General features: G+C 35.2%; 1 protein-coding gene across 2 annotated transcripts in view; it reads right to left on the reverse strand.

The window, feature by feature from the left end:
- LOC145691548 (uncharacterized) overlaps window positions 1-17,823 on the reverse strand; it is a 169,791-nt gene that overhangs the window by 116,629 nt on the left and 35,339 nt on the right. For both annotated transcript variants that reach the window (XM_081766956.1, XM_081766955.1), the window contains exon 3: window positions 9,578-9,744. In XM_081766956.1, coding sequence (XP_081623082.1) covers window positions 9,578-9,744 — 167 coding nt within the window. The remainder of the gene's footprint in view (window positions 1-9,577; window positions 9,745-17,823) is intronic.

Below are 17,823 nucleotides of genomic sequence, written 5' to 3' on the forward strand. Positions count from 1 at the left end.
CGTTTAACTTACATTTGTTTTCGTGACAGTCCGAACTTCCAACATACGAGTATCAGTCTTAGATTTTCGTAAATAACTATGAAGAATATAATAAATCTAACAAATATGTACAGATAACGATCACTAAAGTTCATAATTGATCTTTGAGAACATGTCTGGTCCTAACTGATATATCATACCACTACCTTTCCATTTCCAAAATTATTACGGATTTCAAAATGGCGGATTTCAAGATGACGCCGGAGGTTCGTGATCTAATCTGTTTATTCTTCTTTTGTCAGTATGTGAAACTACTACCGTTTGCATTGTCCATCTTTCACTATTTTCACGATTCAACAGTTTATTTGATGTATTTCAATAACATAGCATAGCCATTCTCCCATTAATTTTGACCCCCTCCGTTTCTTATCACGTTCAGCCCTTATAACTTTGCACATATACATATTTCCACATCCTCTATCAGTCGCACTACGTCTCATCCAGCATTATGATTCATCAGTTTGGACCCTTTACTTGTTAGACAATTTCTTATTAATGGAGGGAATGGAAAAATAAACCTACAATGACTGACAAGTAACACTACCCAAGTCTAACACTCCGATTTTCATAACATTTGGCAGGTAAATACAACACATACAATAAACGAATACGTGTATTTTTATTTTCTGCGATAAAAATGTTTTATGGGGTGAAATCCCCAAGCCGGAATTTTGAAAGTTGACGCCCGAAAAACAAAAACAAGTGGAGCGACATGAACGAAATTGTGCACATATACTAGAAACGTAAAATGAAGAAATACGGGTTTCGTATTTTCCTGAAAAGAAAACGGTTAGTTGGGGCACGGACCCCTCCAAATCTTTCATCACGAAATATCAAAATTGCTAATAACAGTATGTCAGAAGTCCCTAACCGACATAAATGATTGGAAGAATACTTTGTGCACGGACAATAAGCAAAATATAACCGAATATGGGTTTCTTATTTACTACGGAAAAACAGTTTTAGGGGCAAAATCAACAACGAAAATTTTGAAATTTGCCGCCCAAAAGGCAAGAACAAATTGCCCGAATTGAACGAAATTGTGCACAGATATTGTAGACGTAAAACGAGAGAATACGGGTTTCGCATTTTAATGGAAAAACGGTTCGGTGGGACAAGGACCTATCGAAAGTTATGATCAAGATATATCAAAAGTGCTAATAACAGTATGCCAGAAGTGTCTAAAGAACATGAAGAATTGCAACGAAATTTTGTGTAGTGACAATATGCAAAAAACTATGTTTTTTTATTTTCTGCGGGAAAACAGCTTTAGGGCAAAAACCCCACCCAAAAATTTGAAATTGACACCCAAAAGGCAAAAAACAAGTAGACCGAAGTGAATGAATTTGTGCACAAATATTTTAGAGGTAAGATGAAGGAATATGTATTTCGCATTTTCTTGAAAAGAAAAAAAACTTTTGGGTGGACCGAGGCTTTTGGTGGCGGAAGGTGTGGACCGAAGCGAATGAAATTCTGTGTAGATGTTGGATATGTAAAATAATGCATTTCGTGTTTCACAAGTGTATCCATACGATTTCTTCAAATATGGCAGATCAACAGTAAGTACAAACAGTATATATAGTGTTATATAGTATTTGAATACGCACATTTAACGACTACAATGTTTTCGTGATCAAATGTTTGGAGGGGTCCGTGCCCCCAACCAATTTTCTGCAGGAAAACACAAAGCATATATTCTCTCATTTTATGTCTACAATATGTATGAACAAATTAATTCACTTCGGGTTATTTCTTTTTGATTTCGGGCGTCAACTATCAAAATTTTGGTTGGAAGCTTTTGCCCCCTAAATCCGTTCTTCAGAACAAAATAAAAAACCGTATTCATTTATTTTTGACTAGTGTCCATACCCAAAGTTTCGATGCAATTCTTCATGTCCTTAAGACACATCTGACAAACTTTTAGTATTACTTTTAATATTTCCTGATCAATGTTTGCAGGGGTCGGTGCCCCACCCAACCGTTTTCTGCAGATAAATATGAAGTCCATATCCTTATTTTATGTCTGCAATATCTGCTCACAATTTCATTCACTTCGGTTCATTTCTTCGTGCCTTTCGGGCGTAAACTTTCAAAATTTTCGGTAGGAGCGTTTGTCTCCTAAAACCGTTTTTCCACATAAAATGTAAAAACCTGTATTCGTTTATATTTTGCGTATTGTCCATACAGAAAGTTTTGTTGCGATTCTTCATGTCCTTTACACACTTCTGACATACTGTTTCTAGCACTTTTCATATTTCGTGATCAAATGTTTGAATGGCTCCGTGCCCCACCCAACCCTTTTTTCCAGGAAAACACGAAACCCATAATCCCTCATTTTACGTCAGCAATATCTGTTTACAATTTCATTTACTTCGGTTAAGTTGTGCTTGCCTTTCTGGTGCCAGCTTTCAAAATTTTGGATGGGGCTTTTATATTAAACCTTTGCATTATGTATTTTTCTTCTTTTTTATGATTTTTTTTGTTTGTTTGGGGAAGGAGAGAAATGCTTTCCTGTGATAAGTTTTTTCTTGCCATTCGTCTTGTTTGAACTTCTTAAATGAGAACATTTTGTAACTTATGATGTCATCCAACTCCGTCATGATAACAAAATTTTCATTCTTAACAATTTGTTTTATTCTCTTATCTGCAGTTTGCTACACTAATCTATTTGTTACAAAATTGAGATTTCGTCCAACGCCTTTCGAATTAGCAATTCCAACCGCCGAGCTTTTTGAGTTGCTTGCTATTGCAGGAAAAGAAGAATTGCAGGTGGTAATACACTTTTGGAGTCGTGTATACATATAACTTTGCCACGAGCTAGATCGGTCAACATGAAATTTTGTATCAACCTTAACCTATTCCTTAATAAACTACTTCGCTCTCAATTTATTATTTTCGAGAGTTGAATGCTTTACTATTTAGTACAATTCTAACATTCCCGTGACTCCTCTGGATAGTGCCCATTCACTTGTAACCCTCATTTGGTCACGCTCTTTACCGGGGCGGAACACGAACATTTTGGTTGCTGCAGTTTGGGTATAATCGAGTACGAACCCTCTCGATGCACTTTCAGTAACTCGAGTTCATTTTTCGCATAAAAAGCCTGCAACGTTTCTTGTGATGCCCTTAACACACGGCTTCAATCAGAAACTAGGCATTACAAAAATTAAAGCACATGTGGCACTCTGAAATGTATTCGTCTTACTCTGGAACTTATGTGTAAGGAGGAGCAAACAATCCATATTGAAAACGAAGAGGCAACGACAATAATGGATTTAAAGTACAAAATGAAGGGAGCAATGTAAAGCGAATACGAACAGTGACGACGCCAGCTTTAAGTTCTTAGGGGGGCAAAGGTGGGGCAGATACATTTTCGGGAGGGCGGCTATTTGCCATACCAGAAATGACATATTTATTACGTTTGACTTATTTTACATTACATTGTGTATTTCGTTGCTGTTTTTATATTAGACCTATATGGTTATAAATTTATTTCAAGTAAAATTTGTTACTACAAATAAGTAACGTCTGCACATTAAATATTTTTCAATAAAAACTTTTGAAGCCTAAACATAAATTGAATTCGCGTATGCTACAAGTAATACATTCGTCTAGTAACTATATGCTACCTCTCTCTCTCTCTCTCTCTCTCTCTCTATATATATATATATATATATATATATATAGAGAGAGAGAGAGAGAGAGAGAGAGAGAGAGAGAGAAAGAGAGAGAGAGAGAGAATTTACGAGGAGCTGCTGAAAATATCGTAGTCGAATCCAGAAGGACTGTAGGTAATAGGTAGAAAAATGAAACCGTAGTTTAGAAAAACATATCTCTGTATGTACAAATACAAATTTTCATATTAATAATGAAATTCTTATTGTTTCTCAGGCCTCTGAAGTGATTATGTGTCCCCAAACAGATAATTTCACAAACATCCAGATCCTAACTGTTATAACATTTTTGTTCCACCAAGGAAAGTCACCGAAGTAAATTAATTAGGAAATCAGTGAAACACCACGGAACTCTCCTCCGTTATATACAGTAGTGAAGATGTAAGTGGCTTAGTATAAACGTGGCGGTTTCTCAACAAATTATGCTTTACATCCAGGATGATTAAAAGCAATGATTCTTCCCGAAGTCATGGATGCAACTTGTGACATTATTCTTGAAAATTACAGGATTTCAGGCAGTAGTGGATATAGCCCGGGGCTGGAGGGCCTAGGCCACCCCAGTTTTTGTGTGACAATTTAAGCTATTATTTATATAGTTGTTAAAGTGTATAGTAACTCACGATATACTTATTATAGTCTGAGGTCTGGCTGCACCCCGATTTCTCAGTTCTGGGCATTTCTTTGGAACTCGTCGGTAGCATAACTCAGAATGGCTTGGGTATGCGCAAAGTTTACGGCATAATGGGTTCCCAAAATATCTATCAGGAGAATAAAAGAGTAACGGCATTAAGAGAAGTCTTCTTCCAATTTGACCCTAATGCTGATCAATTTCGCTCACGAATAGTAAAACATAGACGAAATATGGTTGCGACACCATGATCCTGAAACGAAACAACAGTCAACGGAGTAGTAGCACTCATTTCTCCATCGGCCCAAGAAGTTCAAGACACAGAAGTAGGTTGAGAAACTGTTTGCAACATTCTTCTGGGATAAGTATGGAGTCGTTAGCCGTACTAATAGACTACCTCCGCAACGGTCAGATATTTAATCCAGAATTTCTACATTACTTACAAAACTGAAAGAAAAATTCAAAGTTCAACGCCGCGGAAAATGAAAAGAAAGGAATTATGCTCCTTCAGGAGAATACACCTGTCCATCAAGCCCCTTCGAACACAACTGGTATTGCATAATCTAGGGTTTCAATGTCTAGATCATCATTCTTATTCCGCAGATTTAGCTCCGTCTAACTATTACGTGTACTTATTTCCCAAGCTTAAATAGCACTTGAAAGGACTCCATTTTAGATCTGATAGAGGTAGTGCTACGAACAGTGGTGCAAGGAAATCTTCAGATTTTTTTAACTTTTCTGCAAAAACTGGAACACTGTACAAGGTAGTATATTGACTTTCGAGGGAAGCTTAGAAGAAGTAAAACTTCACCATTCCACGTGCACTCCTTCTAGGTTGGGCTACGAATTTTTCTACAGTTCCTAGTCAATACGGTAGACGTCACGTCAGTACTTTGAAACAAAATAAGTAATGGAGTCTATACCAATTACTAACGAAAGGTCAGCACTCTGACAATACGTTTTATTGGGAATCAGTTTAATTCCATAAATTTATTATTATCATTTGCACAAAGGGAAAAGACAACACTTTTTATCCCCTTCAAAAAATAAGCCCTGGTAGTTGCAAACTAAGCTGTTATAAGCACATTCTCTGAATATTGAAAGCCGAGAATAATGTTTCAGAAAAAAGAAGTTTTAAATAAAACAAAATATGAAACAGAAAACTTCAAACCTGGATAAATACAAACAAAAAATGAAATCTTTGAGTTTTACGTCCCACTGTTATGCCGGTTAGGCTAAAGGAGACGATGATGATGAGTAATGAATGAAATGGTGGAATGAAGAAAGTGGGAGAAAACGGGAGAACCCCAAGGAAACCCACGCGCAAGGTGTTTGTCCACCACAAAGTTCACTTGACGGGGGCTGGGATCGAACCCGGGACCCCAAGCATCAAATACAAACAAGTTACGTAACTGGTTTTACCTTTCTTTTGTTTTCAATCGAAGTTGATCCAATGAGAAGAAAACAAGTCGACCAAATCTACTATTGTTCGCTAGGCACGATAATTAAAAATCATAAGAAAGAAATATAACTAAAATTTACCTCTAAAGATGCTAAATTAGAAAACAGAAATATGCGTGCATACCCAGACTCTCAAAGAAGAGAGACTGAGGACTAATCTGCCACATAGTAAATGCATGGAAAGTAGACTACAATTTGACAATGAGATTGGTTACGATACTCATATAAAATACTATATGTAGAATGTTTAAAGATTGTAGGAGTCTGGGGGGGCAGTCTGGGTGGCAGTCAGGGGGGCAGAAGTAGCTACTAGGGGGGCGCTCGCTCCCCTTGTCCCCCTTCTGGCGTCATCACTGAATACGAAGTCTGTAATATTAAATAATTAAAATTTGATGAGTAGAAATTTATGTGTGAGTTTATATATGTATAATGTAAGTTTAAATATATTTTTTATAATTAAAAGCTACAAAGTTCTGGTTAATCATATTGCTTTTAAATACTTAAGTGCTAGGATAATTTGGGAAAATTTGTTTTAATAATGAGATAAAGATATAATTTTTGACTTGAGTGAATTCATATACTACTAATATTAATCTGCTTTTCTTGTCATTACTACAGTTAGTGAAGTAGAACCGTGATATGTCAGTAAGATATCAGTATGCACGCGATTAACTACTGGTATTTCAGTTAAGTAGGAAAATTAAATTATATATGTACTGCAACGGACCACATCTTACGGGTTACTAACAGCAAAGTTAAGCATCATATATACAGGATAGTATTCAAAAGTAATGATCCTTCGTTCAAAAAGACAGATTTATTGAGCTAACTGGTGCAACTGTCTAATAGTCTTCAAAATATGCACCTTCTGCATCAATGCACTTCTGTAGGCGGCTTCCCCGAAAGCCTGTTTCGGGACGGCCTCAGCGGCTGCCTTGACATTTGATTTGGTGTCCTCGATGGAGTCGAAACGTTTTCCTTTTAGCGCTGGTTTTAAGCGCGGAAGGAGGCGACAAGTCCGGGCTGTATGGAGGCTGGCTTACCACAGGAACGTTGACTCCGACCAGGTAGTCGGTGACGATGCATTCGGTGTGGCTGGGAGCCTTATGGTGGTGAAGATTACAGCTGTCCCTGATGTCTCGGCGTTTGTGCGCGACGCTTCTTTTCAGAGTTTTCAGGACATTCTGGTAGTAAGCAGAGTTCACGGCCTGTCCGAGCGGGAGAAACGCATAGTGGGAGATCCCCGTCACTCAGAAAAAGGCGATGCCCATGGTGTTCGTCTCATCCTTTGATTTGCTCATCCGTCCTTTCTTGAGACGTGTGAGTTTGAGATGTGCCACTCAGCGCTTTGTCGTTTTGTTTCTGGACCGTACTGAAAAGTCCAAGTTTCGTCGCCGGTTACTATTTTTCGTGAGAGGCAGCGTTGCCTTCGCACAATTGCATTAGTTCTTCGCATCGGAGTACTCGGTTCAGTTTCTGTTCTTCAGTCAAAACTCTCGGCACAAGTTTCACGCAGACTTTCCGCATGTGCAAGTCCTCGGTAACAATGCGTTGCATCGTTGGCTCTGATTAGTTCAGGGCTTCTGCTACTTGGCACAGACTCAAACGCCGGTCCGTATTAAAAAACTCACACACTTGCTGCACATTCACGTCAGTACGTTTGAATCCTGCCCTGTATATAATTTCATCTTAAAACAAATGTCTTAACACTCTGTAGTCCCAGTCACTTGAACCACGTCTTTCAGCTATACAGAGTGGATAGTGTCTTCATTATAAAAGGGTTAGCAATACGTCAGAAATTAGAAAATTAGTTACTACTACCGCTTATTGACGGAGAGCACAGGGCAACTAGAACTTAGAAAACAAGAATGTTCTGTCCGTTCTGCTTGACATGATGGCGCTACCCAGCGGCATGAACTAAGACTTTTGGCCGAGATAATTGCTAGAACTTACTATGCACCTTGGTTTAAGAATTATTCTGTAGAGTTATGAACGGAAGAACGAATAAGCATACAATTTTACAACAACACCTTGGTTACCCCAATGATAGGTATTTAGAATTCAAACCAAGTAGGTTTCCACGAGACGACGTATTCCATTAAGGTGTGCGACTCAGCAGTCCTCCGATCGGTTTTTGGTGTCCTCCGTATAAAAAGTTCTCTGCACTTAAGGATTACTACCGAGCGTCTTCTGTTCACTGAACAATGGGTGTAACTTCTTCTTCTGATTACAATGTTAGGCACAACCTGCCATCCGATTGAAACGATTAATTCCAAATTATTTGCTGATTGTTTGTAGGGTTATTCTCCACATAACCACTGCGTTATTGGGACATCGGCCTGTATCGCCTCAATTACTTCGCCTGATTCTCTCCCGTGATGGGAGTTTCGATTTTCGTCGCCAGAATAACTTGTGCTTCTCCTGGTCACCGTGGGTCACGCGGATAGCAATCACTCACTGAATATAACATTGTCCACCATTGGTTGATGACCAAAAATTGTCCAATCACAAATTAGTTTAGATGTCACTTAGACACTTAAGGTGACTTGCTAATTTTCGTTCTCATGGGAACTGAAGTACAAGAAGTCTCTTATCTACTTTTGGAACAAAGAACTATTGTTCTACGCACACACATATATAGAAATAAAGTTAATTTTGTCGTCTTGAAGACGGGGTTTGACGATAAGACTGAATTCACTGTTGCCAACTAGCGTCCTTTTCACTGAGATTAGTTGGAAAACTTAATAAAATAAACGTTTTAATTTTCTTGCTTCGATGAGCATCCCGCTGTCGATAGCAACCCCACCCCTTGCATGTATACGTACATTGATACTTTTTATGATTATTTTTATTCTTATCATGTTTAAATGTAGAAGTAAGTAGTATCGGTTCTGCAACTTAGCTCGAGTTATTGCCTTCATTTCTAACTAGACACAAGAGTCGAATCATGACATTAGAGAAGCAAACATGGCCTTTCTTGTCTCGCCAAGTACAAAAAGAAAATTTAAAATATTATTGTGTTTTTTATAACTTTATGAACAGTAATTTCATCAAGTTTTATTTTATCCCATTCTCCTTTTGTATATGTTAATAGATAAGTTAATTTCTTTGATTTTTAAGCTTGGTCTACAGAGCCATGGGTACTGCAAACTTGGTTCCAATCGTCTCAAATTTTCTAGGCTAGACCCAAGAGAGAAAATTTACCAAAAAGTTTATGGTGCTAATCGGTAGGTTTGTGGATGTTGGTGCTAAAATAGATATGCCCCACACTTTCCCAGTCCGTTTCGATGTATTAACAACTAAGAACATTTAGGCACCAATCGGCGTTGGTGGTAGGGCTCGCACCTAAAATTGCACACCAATATCTCGAACTTTCTGTTACGCAAAGTGAAAACTTTGCGAGTAGAAACGAGAACTAACGTTTTAAACTCTTTTGATAAAATCCGGAATAGATTGGGAGTATGTCTAAAAAGACGCATTGCAAACTGTTATATAATATCCCTGTGAAAATGAGGTACCAGTAGATACGCTCTGCGCATTCTTCATCCCCTGACTCAACAAGTGCAATTGCGAGTTTCGTGATGACGTCACGAACGGCGTTTTTATATGGAAATGAGTTTACGTATTATATGTCTCACCCAGTAATGCAATGTGTTCAATATTTACGCAGTTTTATTTGTCACATTATTGAGAAAATTGAAGAAAATAATACTTCTACAAAATAAAATAATCACTAATGTGCTTTCAATGCTATTTTATGTTATTTATTACTTACAGGGTTTTCTGGACTTCCTTCAGTACCCGGTGGGGATGAACTGTTTAAGATATCAAATGGGAATGTAGTATTGAAGATATCAAATGGGAATGAGGTATTGAAGAGTTCAAATGGGAATGAAGTATTGAAGAAATCAAATGGGGGTGAAGTATTGAACATACCAAAATCTGAAATGAAAAAAAAACAGTTTTGTGTTACTTCTCTTTTCTTTTAATTGTATGTATTAAATTAATGCAAACACAAAAAATAAGGAATACATGAAATGGTATTTTCGGAAATGGCTATCCGACGACCTTAACTTGGTTGGTATTGGCAATGTGTTAAACTAATTCCGTACTACGTGACATGTATTAAATCTATATGGACAGTAAACTAAGCAAAGGATCATAGTGTAAAATGAGCGACGCTACTGATTTCCTAAAAGTTCAAGTTTTTGTACTCTCAGTTATGTGGTACGACCATGACGAAACTTAAAACTGCGTTGAATTTATTGCCAGACTCGTACGTAAGGATTGTTTAAATATCAACCGTGAAACCACTAAAATGAATAGGATTCGTGACAAGAAGGAAACCTTTAGTGACAGAACCCGCTGAGCATTAAGGTGCATTATCTTTAAGAGATCAACTTGTGCCTGAGGTCTAAGTGGTAGTTGAACTCAAGCGTCACATCCCACAGTATTTGTCGATAATCTTAGACAACCTCGAGTTCCATGACATGGAAATCGCGACTCGCGTTTCAAGAGCGAAACGGCTACAAAACTTTAAAATTGTGACAAGGGTGCACAAACATGTTGCATGTCCTCATGACGTGAAACGTTTCATATAGTCAAACGACTCAATGCTCACCTTAGTCAAATGACGGACTGTCATGTTCAAACATGCTGATGCTATACAGTGTTTCCACCTAACTGTGACACAATCCAGTGGTACTATATAGGTGAGAAGCGTATTATCCTGGTTTTATTGGGTCAGTTGCAGTCTATAATCGATCCTAACTGGAGGGAGTGAACTTTGCAATGTATAAATTTTTTGAATTATTTTTTCTAGAGGTCTGCTATTTCCTCTCGCTTTGTTTATTCCATTGTTTCGTTCACTTGCATCTTATTGTCTGAGCATAGCCATGAGATAATAAAGTTTAATATATCATGGCCAAGTACTACAGCTATGGGTCTAGTTCTATTTTCATGATCGTTAAATGAATGTGGAAATGTCGTAGGAGTTAACTGAAGAATACATTAGACAAAATGGGACTCCCATTGGTCCGAATGTTTTACCCGAAAAGTAATTTGATTAATAAGGAAATCTATTTAGATGATGTCAATGTTTAGAGTATTATTATCACATTAATAAAAATGGAATCATTTCAATTTCTTGTTTTATGTCCCTGTAAGCTACGCAAGAGAGATAATACATGCAAGAAAATGATTACCAAATAATAGGAAAAAAAATAATGTGGGAAAAAATGTAATATTTTAGTAATACCCATAGTCAATCTCCTATGACCGGGTATGGTACGAGGGACTCCGGCAAAGAAACGAGCAGTAAACGGTATTTTCAATAATTTCTTTTTTTAAGAATAAGAAAAAACTGAGTAATACAGATGGGGCTAAAACATACTAGACTCAAATTTGCTGTGGGACATTACGGAACATGATACCGTGATATGACGTCTTAGAGCATAACACTTTTCGGTTTCGGCTCAGATACGTTGGCATACTTAATCAAATTGCAAGGTAAAGGTTAACAATTTACATCTTTGTTACAATTTGGGATCGAAACATGTTTGTTGTTGCTTCTTTAATGAAAACACAGAAAAAGATTGTTGTTGTTCTGTTCGAAAATACTATTATTTTGATATGTTTCGAAATGTTTAATGATAAAATAACTTCCAGCAAAAATCATTTTTTTTTAAAGTTTAATATAAGTTCGACTTCCTCTTTCGTATATCGAGAAAACTCTTGTTATGTAAGTAAGACTAGAGTCTTTCTCTCAGTCATTCAAATTCAAGGGAAGATTTACACTATTGCTTTGCATTTTATCTGGTAATTGTAACCGAATAAAGAATTGTATCGGTCTTTAATCTACATAATATCCCAGAATGAACTTCGAATGTGTGCGGCACGAAAGTTAATCGTTAATAAACATAAAGGAAATAGGTCATCAAATGCAAACAGTTATATGCTTAAATTGATTGCCCTTTAAGGTACATATAGATATTGTACTGCTCAAAATGACAAATAACAGTTTAAATTTCGTTCTAAATAAGTTTTAACATTAAAGTTTATTCTTATGAAAGAAGAGATGTTTGTGCTATGAACATAACTTGCTACTTACTCTAAACGGGGCATATGGTTAATTAAAAACAGTGATAATACTTTTGCTTAAACGAAGTTGTGCAATAGTTCTTTGCGCAACTAAAACTGCGACAGAAAATAGTGTTAAATATAAACAGTTTAGAAAAATATGAAATAACTACAGCACAATTTTCAAAGACATAGTTAAATGTAGCAGTGAATTCAGTTTTCAGACAATTTTCAGAGGGTATCTTAAACAAGATATTAACACTCAAATACATGGATGAACCACATAAGACTTAATCTAGGTACTTAGATTACTAGGTAATTAATAAAGCTAGAAAATCGGGTTCTAAAATCTTAAGAAGTGTTATCATGAAACAGGTGTCATCTCGTTCAAATCAGCCCCTAGATACGTTTCCCAAGTGTGCAATATACAAACTACAATGATCTATATTACAATTTAAAAATAAGGAGTAAATCACAATATAAAACTTCCAAATATTTCTTTCATTAATATTTATTCTTCAAAGGGAAAAATATGAGCCACTATTTTGCTGAGGTTACGTTTCAAGTTATCTTTATTCTCTAAACGAGAATTCGCTCGTTTATGAAGCTTTTTTCTTTTTTCCTTTTATTTTATTTTATTTTTGTCGTACACGCGAAGAATTTTATGTTGAAATAAAACAGAAAAATGTTTCTAATATCCATAAAATATGCTTCATTTGACTGATTGCTTTATGACGTTAATGTTTGAATATAATTTCGGGGCATGTGGCTACCGTGGCGGGGGCGTACATCTTGTAATCTAGAGGTCCAATGTTCACACACTCTTCGCAGAAAATCAGGCTGTATTTCGGCAATAAAGCGTCGAATGTTGGTTTGCAAGTCATCAATTGTTTCTGGTTTCTCAGTCTAGGTATATGACTTCACATATTTCCAGAATCTACAAGCGGGAACGAGGTGGAAATTAACAGGTCAATTTCGTGAAATTATTTGTTCATCATGTCTTTTCCAGTAAAATAATTGTGTTGCGCGCCTTGTAGCGTATGGTGCAGTCCTGTTGAAACCACATGTCTACAACATCAATGTCTGTCAAATGAGGCGCGTGCAAGTTGTTAATTATGTCTGTACTGCTGAACATTGACTGTAACTTTCTGGCCAGCACCATTTGTAACGACATATGGACAAATGATTCCACCGGGTGCGTATTTTCGTTTAGATTAAACGTATTTGGAAACTATATATTGTTTATCGAATTAATCGCTTTGATAGACGACTACGAGCACCATAAAATGCACGAAATACCCGATGAGTTTGTCGAATTGAACCATAGTTTCAAATTAAATGTGCACAATTTGCAAACGTTGGTCTGCCGTGAGTCTATTTATAATGAATTACCAAACCAAATGAACCTCAAAACAACCAAGAACTGTAATATCAGCTGCCACAGAAAACAGTGCTGCAAGTTTAACCTCCTTCCCCTTTAAGAAAACACCCTTTACATTCTTTGGAAATTATTTGTAATATAATTTGAATTAAAGGATAAATTACAACAAAAATGGACATGCTAAAACGTTCAATAACGTTATATGTATGTATGCATGTATGTATATGTTCATCGTTATCTTTACATATTAAGAGGGAACAATTTTCAATAAGAGGCACTCTTATGCACACTTCCTGAAAATTATTTTCATGATTGAATATAACCCTACCAAAATCAATAAAATACTACTCACCTTCCTGTCATGTCGAAATGTATAAATTTATCCTATAGGCCTCTACCCATACTCTTCATTGCTTAAATATTTGTAAAGAATTCTTAATGTTGTAAAAAAGGAGTTTTAGATTTAATATTAAATTATTCAATCAGACGCTTACAGCCGTATATCTTATTGGTAGTTCACATGATAGTTTAATGCTTGTTCCAGTATAGTATCAACTGCAAAAATTGAAGCACTATTGCACAAAACAGAAACTGTGTTTGTACGTTTAGCAGTGCACCCTTTGTGATGTCATCATTACAATCATTATTTTCATTGAGGAGTACATTGCCATTTAAAACCTACAAGTAATCTAACAATGTAATTTTTGTTAAACCACTACTGGAAAAGATCCATTTTTTTACTTCAAACAGTTCCGTAGGTATCTATATGAGGATGGAAGTACATTCGTATAAACAACCAATTTTTTTGTTTATGAATTAAATCTACACGAGGATAGCAAGAATATAATGTGATATCTTCACACAATTTTCTAACTTGTCCCTCCGGTAGTGGATCATAATGAGGTTTATATGCGCGAAAAGCCTTATTGTGGCTGAATTATTAATTATGTATTTAGTTGTATAGGCTCACATCATGAGTTTACCAGTAACCTAACAGTACCCTAAATTTAATTCATATTGAGGTATTTTTTTTCCTGTGGGAATGCAAATCACATTTCGGCATCCTCATATAAATAAAATTAATATTCTAAAACTTTACACAATGCTAGGCCTAATTACAACTACAAAACTATTAACGTGATATTAAAGAAGGAACGAAAATGCACAATATTTTAAAAAGGCTCTCACAAATATCCTATTGGAAACAGTTTAACAATATCTTATAGTAATATCTCTAAACCAGTAGGAGACATTAAATTATCGTAAATAGCATTAAGAGATTTACACTTATTTAAACCTATTGGTCCGAATAGATGTTATGCTTACCTTAGTCACATTTCAAAATCAGAACCCTCTCCAGATATTAAAACTTTCCCCTATAACTTTCATTCTATTATTAGAAATGTATCAAAACCTAGCATTTTATTCAATAATAATGTACACATTTCATTGCTCGCTAATTATATTTGCGTTGTCACTACTTTAAAAACCTCCAAAAGTATATTATTTTTTGCACAGTAAGACTCTATGAATAAGCAATATATTATTTTAAGTTTTTTATTTAACTTTTACATATTGAGAGTGTAATAATATAAAGTAGATCATTCGAAAGAATATAACTTTATGTTAAATTACTCACATAGATATATATTGAGATTGAGGAGTGTAGTTTTCACTTGAAATGCCCCTGTATCCATTAAAAGAATATATAAAAGTAATGGAATGTTGTAGATTCTGCAAATAGGACTGTGCTTCATGACGAACTTCCTATTTGTGAACATTTTAAAAACGTTTCTGTAATCTTTGAAGAAAACAAAAGTTTTCTATAAAATTGCGATAAAAACGCTTTCTAACCTCAATAGTGTCATTATGTCGAATATAAGAGATAAGTGATTCAATCTGAGAGGTTCGTGTACAGAAACGTCCCAAAAGAGCAATAAATTATATTCGTTTTTCTGTTACATGCCACTTTTAAAATTTGCTGAACAGTGGTTTCACCTGTAATAGATTTGTGATCAATACAGTTGAGTAATTATGACTATAGTTTCTCAATGAACAGGAGCGGTTAAGTATTACCCTTTTATATTTGTAAAATTGGCTTTTCACCTGTAATAATTACATATACCACTCTCCAGGTTAATACGTCATTAAACTACATTTCGTCATCTAAACAGTTTTAATGTCATGTGGACTGTAATCAATGAGGCTGTGAAATGTCTAGTTTGTAAACCCTTATTTAACATAACAGGGGTGTACTCGTTCTGTTTTATGATCTCTTTTTCCAACTCTATATAACATAGGAGAGATTACACAAGAAAGGCTACAAGCATTGTGTTTAACATAGCATAGAATATATAAGACTATGAACACATAACAAAGAGTAATGGGAGTGTTCTCTTTCTCTTTCATGATCCTTTTAGCAACACCTATTTAACATAGCAAATGCTACCTACGGCTTTCGCAAATACATATATAACAAAACAGAGCTGATAAAAGAACATGATACCTTTCCTAACCCTTATGTAACAGCAGAATTACTCATAGTAGAACTTACACAAGAAATGCTACAAACAATGTTTTAACTCTATGCCACATGGCAGAGCTGATAAAAGAATATGACTTATTTCTAAACCCTTATTTTAGCATAGAAGAAAATATCCAAGACTATAGGGCCTTTTTTGTTTATAGAAGAGTACGATTAAATCTTTTACGTGGGTAGCTATGGGATATGTTTTAACACAGTAGAGCAAATATTAAATTAAATAACATCATTAAACATAGCACACATATATATACGCTCTCACACACATACATGGTTTACCGAGAAACTAATCTTGCTTGAGTGACCAGCACATTCTCATAAACGAATAAACCATAATATCATTAGTATGAATTGTGATTATTGAGAATTTATTTATGAAATGGTGTAGTGAATAACCAGACGCAGGATATGCTAAATATAGAAAACAGTAATGCCTACAAAACTGAGGTAAGCCACCTTGAATACGTGTATTATTCCATCTACAATACAAACACTTTCGTTTTGAAAACAACTTACATGATATTTTATATAGGTTGGTATACAATAGCAATCGAAATACTCTCCCACACGCATATTAGATATATAAACTGCAACCTAATGTTCACAAAGCTTATTACTAGAATGAGCATTTATAATTATGTCTGCCGGAAATGTATGAATAAACTGAGGTGGCATTGCATAACTGCAACATATACACCTATATAGTGGTTTTCAAAGCTAAACCAAGTTTTCTTATCAGCAGTAAAACTGTCATATGATTGTTAACGGCCACATGCGGTTTTCAACCAGTTGGATGTTACCGGTATTACAAAAGCTTAGCCGCTCTCCCTGTAGTCACAGTAAACAATGAAGTCTCGAACTATTCTTTCTGAGTATTCCAAACCAATAAGCAGATACATAAAACCAGAATAACCATTTAAAATAGGGATAAAATACGTACAGGTCATTCAACAAGTAATTTTCTCTCCCATTAATATAATAATAATAATAATAATAATAATAATAATAATAATAATAATAATAATAATAATAATAATAATAATATAATAGTTTTTAGGTCCGAGCCGTTTCGGGCTACTGTGCATTTTCGGTAATGCTCGGAAAATAGAATAGATCCTGAACCGCACGTTGGAATGATATTGTATTTTTACTCGTATGAATCGGGTTTGCCCGATTGAACCGTGTGAATAGGGATGACCTGATAATTCCGTTTTTATGAAAACAAGGTTGGTCTGTCATTATTGTAAATGATGTGTTGTTTCACATCATTATCATAACACAAATTGTTCTAATTATCATACGAACTCATAACGAGTCTATCGGGTCAAACGGTCCAAACAAGCCAAAGACGGGCAAACGGGTTTATCAGGTCTAAGGTTCGAGTAAACTAAACGCAATGGGTATCGGGCGGGTACAGTTTACACGAAAAGTTCAAGCACTAATTATAGCTTCAAGTCAATACTTAATAGCTCTACTTGTTTGAATTCACTTTTTTCTTTTTTCTTTCTTTTCTTTTTGGTTAGCCGACAAACGAACTGGCGAATACATAAATATAAATGCTCAAATCTAACTTATTACATTATATTATTGCAATGAGCATCATTGTGATTTACTATTAGGAGTTAGCGTGATGCCCTGTTAGTTTTTTATAAATGTTACTATTATTATTATTATTATTATTATTATTATTATTATTATTATTATTATTATTATTATTAATTATTATTATTATTATTTTTATTATTATTAATATTATTATTATTATTATTATTGTTAGGTTCCTTAATCAAAACATTTTCTATCGTACCAATGTCTCTTTCTAGTCTCTAACTTACTACAACAGTAAGCTACTCCAAATCACTACTTCATATATCTTATTGAATCAATTTATTCTTAATCTGTGCCGTATTCTCTTTTCATATAAATCTCATTAGTAACATCAATCTCATTAAATCATACCTATCTTATAATCGCAAAAAAGTCTTCTAATCTTAAATCATATCTTTGCATAACATCATTA

Source organism: Thermobia domestica, chromosome 8, assembly GCF_964235325.1.
Source record: "Thermobia domestica chromosome 8, izTheDome1.hap1.1, whole genome shotgun sequence".
Classification (NCBI taxonomy): Eukaryota; Metazoa; Arthropoda; class Insecta; order Zygentoma; family Lepismatidae; genus Thermobia; species Thermobia domestica.